Raw genomic sequence first — 12,921 nt, forward strand, 5'->3', positions numbered from 1 at the left:
AATGAGACCAATGCCTCTACCTTTTTCTTCTTCTAGTTCTGTGCCCCTCTGATTAAACACTGGCCCCACCTTGGCCCCCCAGTAAAATGTGTCTAGAACTGTTAGGAGGAAAGAAGGATGAAGTGACAGAGTGTGTGATCCTGCTGCATTGCCATAGGGCGCTGCAGCAGAAGCCTCTCTGTCCTTGAATAGATGCACAGTGTGACCTTGGTTGTGCTTAGTCAGGAGAACATCAGCTCCAAACCACCGATGAGGGAGACACAATGAGGGAGGCAGAGTGGAAATGCAGAGCGTAGTGCGCTCGTCCACATGCTCCGGCTGTCAGCGCCAAATGCGGTACTTAGTTCCCCCCAGCCATCCTGGCATTGCTGCTGTGCATTGCAGAGGCTGGGAGTGAATTAAATACTTGTTCAAAAATAGCTTATCCCAGTCACGTATTATTTTCCGTGCAGCGGATGGGGACGGTGTGCTTTTCTCTGGCACTATGGTAGCCGAGCACACGGTATTATTTTCCATGTGCATTGCTGCTACCCTGCTCAAGTCATTCGGAACTGGAGTACATAATTACTAGGAAGGAGGAGGAGGAGGGATAGAGAGTGGGGGTTGGCTGCTGGCAGTGGGTCTGAGCCTATACCTGACCCGAGTGGGCTTGCTTTATATGTCCCCCACGTCCTGGGCTCCTGGAGACTCGCCACAGAGCCACAATGGGCCACCTTGTCCTGGAGCACAAGGGGGCTGTGCAAGGGGCTTGTGAGCTGCTCACTGTGAATAACAAGGATACAATCTCTGCAATCCAGCAATAAGCAGACGGCTGTGTGCTGGATACTTTTTTTTGTGTGTGGATTTGTTTGGGGGTTTCCTGAAGCAATGAGGTATGCGGACCCCTCAGCCAGCAGGGACCTACTGGGGAACAGAACTTTATTCTTTATTTTCATTTGCGCCTTTGCTCTGGTGACCTTGATGCAACAAATTCTATATGGCAGGAACTACTTGAAGAGGTAAGGACCCAGCAGATCCCATGGGAGCTGATAACCCCTACATTGCTGAAAAAATGCATAATATATATATATATATATATATATATATATATATATATATATATATATATGTGTGTGTGTGTGTGTGTACATACATACATACACACACACAGATATATATACACACACACACACACACACATACATATATATATATATATATATATATATATACACACATACATACATACACACACACAGATATATATACACACACACACACACACACACACACACACATACATATATATATATATATATATATATATATATATACACACATACATACATACACACACACAGATATATATACACACACACACACACACACACACACACATACACACACACACACACACACACACACACACACACATATACACACACACATACAGTTCATGCAAGGGGATATACTGAAGTATTAACTTATTGCGCTGTCTGGCATGGGAAGGATTGAGTAATAAAATAAGCAGTATTGTTGAATGCACCATGTCAATTTTATATTTGTACATTTTATTGGAGATAACTGGCATCTTATTAAAGTTCCTGTTTTAGGGGTTAAGAGGAGGTGCTGTACTGTTTTATTTGGCTGTGTATTACATTTTACTAGATAAGTATGATGGACACATAATTCACATGTGCAGGAGTGGTTCTAGAATCTAGTCTACAATATTTGAGGGTGCAAAATGTGTCCCAAAAAAACGAAATATCAAGGGTTATGGTGATACTGGTAGGGACCCCATCCTTTCATACATATTCTTACCAATTTTTCAGCCCCTTATATCTCCTTAACCTGTCTCCTTGCTTTGGATATTTAGGGCAGCTGGCAATGTTGAGCTCTAGAAATGCTGCAGTAATACAGTAGTAAATGGGGGTGCACTGCACCTCCAGCATTACCTAGAACTGCCAATACATATGTGATTGTGTATACCAGAAAGTTAAAGGACAGAATCTTTTTTTGTATTGTTATGGTTATCAATTAAAAGGATAGTGAACTTGTAAGACGTCTGCAGTGTATCTGAAACATAGCAGCATATAAGCTACACAGGTGGTTGGCAAAGTGAAATTTTTTTTAATGAGTGCGTATTTATCTTGTCTGGATGCCCACTCCTTTTTTTTGGGGGGGATCAGTGTATAGCCAATCAGATTCTGTACTGGGCACCTCATTGACAGGAGAGTGCAATTCTGCTGCTGTGCACTCGTTCTTACTTTAGAATGAGACATTCTACAACCGCCATAAAGTAAGAAGGGCAGTGGGCGCAAACTCTGTCTGTGAAGACAGATATACAGCATCTAATTGTCAGATACAAAAAGAGGCTTTTTGCAAGGGGCAGACAGACAAGCACATTAAATAATATCAATGAGAGTGCTAAACTACACTTTGCATTGTGATTTTCCTCTGCAAGTCACCTGTATGTTCTGCAGTAAATCATAAACATTGCAGAGGTTTTATACATTTACTGTCCCTTTAATTAGTAACCTAAATAAAACGTTTTAGATTTGTATAGTGCACAAAAAGAGGAAGAGATAGATAGATAATCTCTATAATACTAACCATAGACTAGTCATAAGGACAGATAAAGTACTAAACGTCGCATAGACATGTTTTCGGACAACACATTTTTTCATAGTTTTGTTCATCTAAAAATGAACAGCTTTTTAATAAAAAACAATACAAACTAATGCATGCAAGAAAATAATTTAGTTGATTTGTTTGTGCGTTTAAAACCTTTACTTTAAAGACGGGAAAGTCTTTTTTTTTTTGCAGGAGGGAAAAGCTTAAACAAGTTCATATTTACACTATTCAATAACTTAGAAAGGCAACATTGTGTGTCAGCCAGTAAGTATGTAAGCTTGTTGCATCGTGTAGCAGTAGCATTAACTACTACTTTAACTTTAGTTAAGTTTAAAGGGACACTAAAGACAATATAAAACTTTCATGATTTAGATGGAGCATGCAGTTTTATTAGACTTTCCAATCTACTTCCATTATGAAATTGTGCACATTTTCTGAGGAACTATAAATAACTGAGCATTATTATTATTATCACTTATTAATTCCGTAGAGTATGTGTAAAAATTCAGTTTTAAATGGATGAGCCTGTTATTGGATAATGGCTGTCACATGATAAAGGCGGCAGGGAAATTGAAGTAAAATTCACAATACATGTTATTGCATTGCCTTTATATTGTGTATTTGTTAATTAATCAATTGTACTGTATTTAATGGTGCTTTACGCTTCTATCCATCTGATCCCTCTGCTGTACTGAAGGGGTTTCCCATAGGAAATATTAGACAAAAGGATTTTTATTAACAAATACATTCCGAACAACCCCCTTAATGAAAATTGGACTAAACAAAAGATTTTTTCTTTGTGTCAAATGATACTTTATAAACTTTTTTTTTATCTGTGCACAAGTCTATACAGTAATAACAAATAACAAGAATTTTACATTTCCAACACAACCAATTACGCTAGAGCAGGGAATGTCAATCACCCTGAATGAGCGAGTGTCTGGGTGACTAATCTCACCGCTTCTGATGTGGCGGAAAGGAAAAAAGAAGCAGTTTCTGTTTCTTAAACATGTGGCAGCAGGCTCGCTTATGTGTCCCAAAACAGTCAAAGGGAACCACCAAGTTAGACTATAACCGCACAACCTTGTCTGTGTTGTATTCTTATTAAAAAGATAGATAATGCCTGTACTACCCATTCCGCCACTTTGCACAACCAACATTGCTATATTAATATACTTTATAACATTTTAGTTTCTAAATTGCTGCCTGTTTCTAAGCCACTACAGACAACCTCTTATCACATGCTTTTTTATTAGCTTTTCACAACAAGATACTGCTAATTCATGTGAGCCTTATAGATAAGTGTGCTCACGCCCGTGGAGTTATGACTGACACGTCACTAATTGGCTAAAATGCAAGTCAATAGATAATAAATAAAAATAGCCATGTGATAAAGGGCAGTCAGCAGAGGATTAGATACAAGGTAATCACAGAGGTAAAAAGTATATTAATATAACCATGTTGGTTATGCAAAACTGGGGAATGGCTAATAAAGAGATTAACTATCTTTTGAAACAATAACGATTTTGGAGTAGACTGTCCCTTTACATGGTTTTCATTTATGACTGATTTTACAAAGTGACACCCAGAGGGTTTTCTTTAAAGGGGCAATTTACTCAAAAATGTTCTCCCCTTTAATTTGTTCCCAATGATCCACTTTGCCTACTGGAGTGTATTAAATTGTTTACAAGTATTTCCATTATCCTTATATTGGTATTTGAAATGGTTAATTTAGCCTGTGGTATCCCCACCCATACTGAAAGTTTTTGGCCTCAAGGCCAAGCTGTGTAAACACAGCCAGCAGAATAAATTACACTCCCAGTGGGTTATAGAAGAGATAAGGTAATACACTGTTAATTTTCCATTGGTGATTGGTTTTTGGACAGATATAAGATAAAGAAGCAGGTATATGTACACAATGTGAAAAAGTAATGAGATCTGATTATACCTAGAAGCTCAACCCATTTTATTAGGTTGTGGCTTCAAAACACAAAATCGGCTAATTGCAAATACACAAATAAGCCTTAAAAAAGCAAATTTCTTACATTGTATACTCTGCAGCTGGTAATTGGAAAAACATTAAGGGAAAAACAATGTTATAGTATACTGTCCCTTTAACTTGCAGAATAAGAATAAAAATGTTTTTAAAAGTCTGAATACATTTAAAAAGTATTTTAACGCATTATAAACTTAAACTTAGCCATCAAAATGTACAATGAGATGCAAAAAAGGAGAAATTTTGCAGCGCAAAGAAAAAGACTGTTGGTTACTGGACTAGTTAAATACTAAAAACCCACTATCAGAATTTTCAAAAAATAAGTGAAATCAAATTTCAGATTCTTTGAAGTACCATTGACAACTGCATTCACACAAAATAACTTTATTGGAAAAATATAATAGTAATAGTCCGGCTGGACTAGTACTCACGCACACTCACACTCATACAATTTAAAACTTGCTGGAACTCAGACAATATAATTTGATCTGAATTGCACCTATGAAATACCAATCACTCCACTGCAGGAGGTATGGAGATATTTATATGTATTTAGGTAATCAACCCCTGTAGGTGAGTGAGTATATAGTTGGCAGTTATGGTGGCGTTAATCTGGTATGTACTTATACAAAAGAGCACAATGGTATTATGTATAACACCTCATCGAATTATCAGTTTATGTGCTAAAATTGTAAAGTTACAAGAATAATCTACAGTTCACTCCGTATATGTATATTAATCAATCAGTCAAAAATAAAGCTAGTGGTTTGCTGTGTTTCTAAAGTTTTATCATTGCCAATTTTACAAAAATATGTTAAGATGGCATTAAAGGACCCCGATCAAAGCAAAGTCATTGATAATTTTAAAGTACGATGTATACCTTTAAGGACAACGAGTATTGTCAATTATATTGTAAAGGCAATTGATATAATATTCTTGATATTATTTGCTGTATACAACTTGATGTTACAGCAATTGTACTTGTGAAATTGAACTCACAGCTTAAGTATTAGCTAGTCCTGTTGTCTTTATATATTAGCTTCAGCCATGGGTTATCAATTTCTACCATATACATAAATGGTTAATTAGAAAATCAAATGCACTTTGTAAGTGTGATGCACTTATTTATCGCTAGATGTAATCTCAATTTACAATTTGTACAAACAATTATTAACTTTGCTTACAAAAGATAGAAATTAAAGTTACAGTTCAGCCTGGCTGAATATAAGAATACCAAAGGGTTACCCACGAGTGGAAAGATATACTGAGTTGAACTAAAAAAGATTTCTTTTGTAGCACATATTCACCGCTGAAAGCGGTTTGTAATCCCAGTGTGCCCTTTGGCCAGACTGTTATTCACTTTGCTTTAGAGACAAAGAAACAAAATGGAGCTGCAGTTCAACCTAGCTGAGTATAAAGATACCAACAGGTTACCCACGAATGGAAAGATATGCTAGACTGAACTAAAAAAGGTCTCTTCTATAGCGGAGGCCTGTTTTACCGTTATCTGTCACTATGTATATAACTCTGAACACAGGTTACCCACGAATGGAAAGAAAACTGCTAAGCTTAGACTGAAAAAGGTCTCTTCTATAGCGGAGGCCTTATTTAACGTTAACTGCCACTGTATATAAGCGTAATCACTGCGGTGCAATTAAATATTTGGACTGAGTCAGCTATTAAAATCGAGGTTCCATAACCTCGTGCAGGTGCCCCTGACGCGCGTTTCACATAACGCTTCTTCAGAGGGGTACGCGCCGGCCGGACAGAGCGGGGTATAAGACGATCTTAATCCCACCCCTGTTTAGCGATTGGTTCATTGCGGTAGGACTCAAATCAATTTGATTGGTTAACATGCAACATTACAATGACTGGCATTAATCAAATCCAATTGGATCATGAGCTGGCTGTGACATAGGATTTCAGTAAGGAATAGGACTCAATGTGTCAATTACGCAGTACGTGAGCAAATTAATATGCTGAGACAAGACATACAGAATGTATCAAAGTGTTACATTACTTATAGTATCGTTTATTGGGTTGTTTATAGTAACGTTTATTAAGTTATTTATAATTGTGTTAGCATTGATGATCTTACACGCAAAGAAGCGGAAGATGTAAACACAGTTTCCAATACATGTGATATGGTGACAGTAAGTGAAAATAGCGTTAGAGTGCCATAATCTTATCTTAAGTAATAAATCAGTGAGAAAAATAAAAGTATAAATTCTCAGTGAGTGAAAACAAGATAATCACACATGACATAAATTATAACATGTATTAAAAAGAAAAAAGAAAAATTGCTTTATGTTTTTAAGAAAAATTATTTTGTGAGAAATTGAAAATATTTTTTAATGGGTGAAAATTCAAAAAGATTAGTAATAACTGTGTAAAAATAAGGTATAAAGTCAGCGTAATTTTGGAGTGTAAAGGTGATGCTGACAATACATAATAAATGGTGTTAAAAAGTAACACAAAAATATTGAAAGTGCTTATGGACATATAAACCCAATACATAAAGGAAAGTCTGTGTATACTAGGATATTCCTAAATAGACAGTATGTTTATATTTGAGCTAACCATCCTTAGATAGAAAAAAACAAATAAAAACGTTTCTATAAGTACACATTATAATTGTTGAATTCATTTAGGCCATTGGGGTATACAGTGTTAAGCAGAGGTATCCAACGACATTCTGCTTTAAGTAGTGAATCTTCAAGATTGCCCCCTCTAATGCCTAAAGAAATTTTCTGAAGAACAGAAAATTTAAAGTGATTCTGTTGGTTTTTATGTTTTAATAAAAAGTGTTTTGCAACACTAGTGATCTTTTTTTCCATTTTGTTGGTCTTTTTCTGCATTTTTGATGTTATTTTTATGTTCTAGTATTCTGACTCTTGCTTCTCTAGTAGTCATGCCTACATAGGCCTTGTCACATTCAGAGTAGATTATATAAATGACACCTGAGGATCTGCAGTTGAAATGATGTTTCAATTTTTGAGTTTGACCATATTTGTCCTTAATATCTTTTATTTTCTTCACAAAAGGACACACTGAGCAGGTTCCACAGGGGTACATCCCTGGATCAGTATCACTTTTCTTAGGAGTATGTAGGTAATGACTCTGTACTAGATGATCTCTCAAGTTCCTCGGTCTCCTGTATCCAATTTTCACATTGTCACCTATTAAATCCTTAAGCTCAGGATCACTCTTCAGAATATGCCAGTTTTCATTGAATATTTTTCTAACACTCTGCATCTGAGGATTATAGGTGGTGATAAATCTTGGAATGATGGTGGAATTGTCTTTAACTTTAGGGCATAGTAGTGAGTCTCTGGAGGTTTTCAGTGCTTTGTATTTAGCCTGTTTTATGGCTCTGTTGCTGTAACCTCGTTGTGAAAGCCTAGTAGTCAAAAGTTTGCTTTCTTGTTCATAAATAGAGACATTGGAGCAATTCCTTCTTAGTCATAGAAATTCACCATACGGTATGGCTTTTAAAGTACTTCCCGGGTGTGCACTTGTCTTATGTAACAAGGAATTTGTAGATGTCTCTTTCCTAAACAGTTTAGTTGTAATGGTACCTTCCGTGCTTTTTATAATTGTAAGATCTAAAAAATCAATTTGATGTAAATCTGCTTGATATGTTAGCTTGATGTTCAAGTTATTAACATTCAGCACTGATAGAAATTCATCAAGATGTTCACGTGTGCCTTCCCAGATGAATAGTACATCATCAATGTACCTTATCCATAGTGGCACATGATTAGTGAATCTTTCCATGCCCTCCGAGAAAACAATTTTTTGTTCCCAGAATCCTAGAAAAAGGTTGGCATATGTAGGGGCACACGAAGTGCCCATTGCCGCGCCTTGTGTTTGCAGGAAAAAACTATCTTTGAATGTAAAGATATTATGGGTCAGTACATATTTTAAAAGGAGTAAAATAAACTCATTATGTTCTTTGTTTTCAAATTCATTAGTGGATAGGAAATATTTAACTGCCTGTATTCCCTCATTATGTCTGATACTGGTGTATAAGGACTCAACGTCTGCTGTAATAAGCCAGGTGTCATGATTTAAATGAATATTTTGTAACATTTTCAGAACCTCCATAGTATCACGGACATACGAGGGCATCATGGTAAGATATTCCCTTAACCTTTGATCTATATATTTACTAGCAGCCTCAGTTAGGTTATTATTTCCTGATACTATGGGTCTGCCTGGGGGTTTGGACAGGTCTTTGTGGACCTTGGGTAAAAAATATATAGTAGCAAGAGTTGGATTTTTTTGTATCAGAAAGTTTTTTTCGGTTTTAGTAATAATCCCATTTTTCCACACTTTTAAAAGGAGTTTGTTGTATTGTTCCAAATACTCAGATTGAGGATTAAACAAAAGTTTTTTGTAACAATCTTGGTTAGATAATTGTCGCATAGCTTCCTCAACATAATCGTTTTTAGGCCATACAACTATGTTTCCGCCCTTGTCTGATGGCTTGATTACTACGTCAGTCCATGTTCTTATGTCACTCAAAGTCTGTCTCTCAGAATGGGTGAGGTTATTATTAACATTATAGATAGGTAATGTTTCTATCTTGTTACATACAATCTGGGAAAAAACATTCATTTGTGGTGAGATAGATGCTGGTGGAGTATATGTAGATTTTGCTTTCAAACCTTTTTTCCAGAGGTTTTTCTGCATTTCAGTTGTGGCTTCAAAACACAAAATCGGCTAATTGCAAATACACAAATAAGCCTTAAAAAAGCAAATTTCTTACATTGTATACTCTGCAGCTGGTAGTTGGAAAAACATTAAGGGAAAACCAATGTTATAGTATACTGTCCCTTTAACTTGCAGAATAAGAATAAAAATATGTTTTTAAAAGTCTGAATACATTTAAAAAGTATTTTAACGCATTATAAACTTAAACTTAGCCATACCTTATAGCAAGTTATAATATAATCTATATTTAGCAAATTGTGGTACTTTCTATATAGCCCTTTACCTCATCTCTTAACAAATTTCACACATAGGGTTGCCAGCTCCCCTTCACAAAAATACTGGATAATATGTAGGTGACTAGACACAATAATCTGTGGTGTTATTATATTTAATAAAGAGTAGACTATAACATTTTTCTCTTCTGATTGGACACTTTTTGGTCTTAGTAGTGAACTGATGTTTGTCCAGCCCAGTTTATACTTATATGATTGGTGATTGGCACGTACGTGCAACCGCCACTCCTGATTGGCTCACTCGCAGTTACCTGCCCAGGACCTGCAATGCTTGTGATTCATGAGTGGGAGATTCATTATCCTTTAGACTAGGGGTCAGCAACATTGGCACCCTAGATGTTTTGGAACTACATTTCCCATGATGCTGATACTCTTTAGGCTGTCTGAGCATCATGGGAAATGTAGTTACAAAACATGGTGTTTCTTAGTACTACCCTTAAAGGGATATGAAACCCAAAAATTGTGCATGTCATTTTAAACAGCTTTCAAATTTTCTTGTATTATCAAACTTTCTTCATTCTCTTGTTATCCTTTGTTGAAGGAGAAGCAATGTACTATTGCGATCAAGCTGAACACATTTGGTGAACCAATGACAAGAGGCATTTATGTGCAGCGACCAATCGGCAGCTAGCTCCATGTAATGCATTGCTGCTCCTGAGCCTAACGGTTGTAGGTATGCTTTTCAACTAACGATAAAAAGAGAATTAAGCAAATTTGATGTTAGAAGTAAATTGTAAAGGTGTTTAAAATCACTTGATCTGTCTGAATCATGAAAGAAAACGTTTGGGTTTCATGTCCCTTTAAAGGGACAGTCTATACTAGAAATGTTATTGTTTAAAAAGATAGAAAATCCCTTTATTACCCGTTCTTCAATTTTACATAACCAACACAGTTATATAAATACACTTTTTACCTCTGTGATTACCTTTTTATTTAATCCTCTGCAGACTGCCCCCTTATTTCAGTTCTTTTGACAGACTTGCATTTTAGCCAATTAGTGCTGATTCCTAGGTAACTCCATGGGCGTGAGCACAATGTTATCTATATGGTACACATGAACTAATGCCCTCTAGTTGTGAAAAACTGCCCAAATGCATTCAGATAAGAGGCGGCCTTCAAGGGCTTAGAAATTAGCATATGAGCCTACCTATGTTTAGCTTTCAACTAAGAATACCAAGAGAACAAAGCAAAATTGATTATAAAAGTAAATTGGAAAGTTGTTTAAAATGACATGCCCTATCTGAATCATGAAAGTTTATTTTTGACTAGACTGTCCCTTTAAAGGGAAACTAAACCCAAATTTTTTCTTTCATGATTCAGACAGAGCATGCAATTGTAAGCAACTTTCTAATTTACTCCTATTATCAATTTTTCTTTGTTCTCTTGCTATCTTTATTTGAAAAAGAAGGCATCTAAGCTAATGAGCCAGCCAATTTTGGGTTCAGAACCCTGGACAGTACTTGTTTATTGGTACGTGCATTTAGCCATCAATCATCAAGCAAACAACCCAGGTTGTGAACCAAAAATGGGCTGGCTTCTAAACTTACATTCTTGCTTTTCAAATAAAGATAGCAAGAGAATGAAGAAAATTTGATTATTGACAAACTAGGCCTGACCACTGGCCTTACTAAACCTGCCTACCTGCATGCAACCAATGCTTATGCACAATTGCACAATAAGTGAGATTAGTTAGGGAAGAGATGCACTTGTCCCTCCTTGAATGTCGCCCCTGAACGGCTAGGTCTTTGTGCATGATGAGGTTATGCTCCTGAGAGCAGTGTAACTCTGACAGTGATTGACTCAGTTACTGAAGTGCTGCCCCTTGTCAAGTGCTGCCTGGGTCCGTCGGACCCTCTTGGTCCCATGGTTGAGCCGGCCCCGGGCATGTGCCAGCTATATAGCCACAGTGAAATATTGCAAGAAAACCATGCCATGATTAATTGTGCCAGGTAATTGTTCTATACCTGAGTGTGCCACAATCAAATGAGTCTGCGTACTTGCTGAAGTTAGATGCAGAAATGTGGTTATGTGAATATTACTTCCCTCATTACTTGTGGCTTCTAATGTAAGAGGTGCACTATTAATGAATTCAGTAAAACTGGATTTTAAAATTAATTACTGAAAGCACAGAAGTATATCTGAAACCAACCTGTCACATATTTATACAAATGTATTCCTGTAGGGGTTCTTGCTATAAAAAGGTTAAAGGGACAGTCTACTCCATCATTTTTATTGTTTTAAAAGATAGATAATCCCTTTATTACCCATTCCCTATTCCCCAGTTTTGCATAACCAACACTGTTATATTAATACACGTTTTACCTCTGTGATTACCTTGTATCTAAGCCTCTGCAGACTGCCCCCTTATTTCAGCTCTTTTGACAGACTTGCATTTTAGCCAACTCAGTGCTGACTCATAAATAACTCCACGGGAATGAGCACAGTTATCTATGTGGCACACATGAACTAGTGCTGTCTAGCTGTGAAAAAACTGTCAGCGAACTGAGTTAAGAGGCAGCCTTCAAGGGCTTAGAAATTATCATATGAGCCTACCTAGGTTTAACTTTCAACAAAGAATTCCAAGATAACCAAGCAAATTTAATGATAAAAGTAAACTGGAAAGTTGTTTAAAATTGCATGCCCTATCTGAATCATGAAAGTTTTGACTAGACTGTTCCTTTAAGGCAAGCTTATTAAATGTTTCATCAGCTAACTAGGATTGGTAATATAAAAATGACATGCTATAAAGAATTAGGGGGATATTTATCAAAGGTCTGGCGGACCTGATCCGACAATGTGGATCAAGTCCGCCAGACCTCACTGAATGCGGAGAGCAATACGCTCTCCGTATTCAGCATTGCACCTGCAGCTCTTGTGAAATGCTGGTGCAACGCTGCCCTCTGCAGATTCGCGGCCAATCGGCCACCAGCAGGGGGTGTCAATCAATTGAATTGCAGCGATGTCTGTCCGCCTGCTCAGAGCAGGCGGACAGGTTATGGAGCAGCGGAGCTTGATAAATCGTCCCCTTAGTATTCACCAGTCTTTCCAAGTTCCTGTTTGACTCATTTTCCTTTCATTAGAGAACCATTTGTATGGAATTACATAGGAACTGGTGAAGCTGCAAGGGCTGAAGAGACACCTTAGTGAATTGTACCCACTGAAATCATGTGCAGACCAGATTAGTTTGTATAACATAGTGACTGAGAGCCATACGCAATGCAGACAGACTATTGATCTCTAAAGTCAGATTAGTACACAGTTTCCAGCTGTTCATACAATTTCTTAAGGTATTAACTGGATTGC

General features: G+C 36.8%; 1 protein-coding gene across 2 annotated transcripts in view; it reads left to right on the forward strand.

Moving 5' to 3' along the window:
* The first annotated feature begins 345 nt into the window (after nt 1-345).
* The window catches only part of ST8SIA5 (ST8 alpha-N-acetyl-neuraminide alpha-2,8-sialyltransferase 5), a 208,779-nt gene continuing 196,203 nt past the window's right edge, over nt 346-12,921 (forward strand). For both annotated transcript variants that reach the window (XM_053701078.1, XM_053701079.1), the window contains exon 1: nt 346-998. In XM_053701078.1, the coding sequence (XP_053557053.1) occupies nt 868-998 (131 nt within the window). In that variant the 5' untranslated portion in view covers nt 346-867. The remainder of the gene's footprint in view (nt 999-12,921) is intronic.

The sequence above is a fragment of the Bombina bombina genome, chromosome 2 (genome assembly GCF_027579735.1).
Source record: "Bombina bombina isolate aBomBom1 chromosome 2, aBomBom1.pri, whole genome shotgun sequence".
Classification (NCBI taxonomy): Eukaryota; Metazoa; Chordata; class Amphibia; order Anura; family Bombinatoridae; genus Bombina; species Bombina bombina.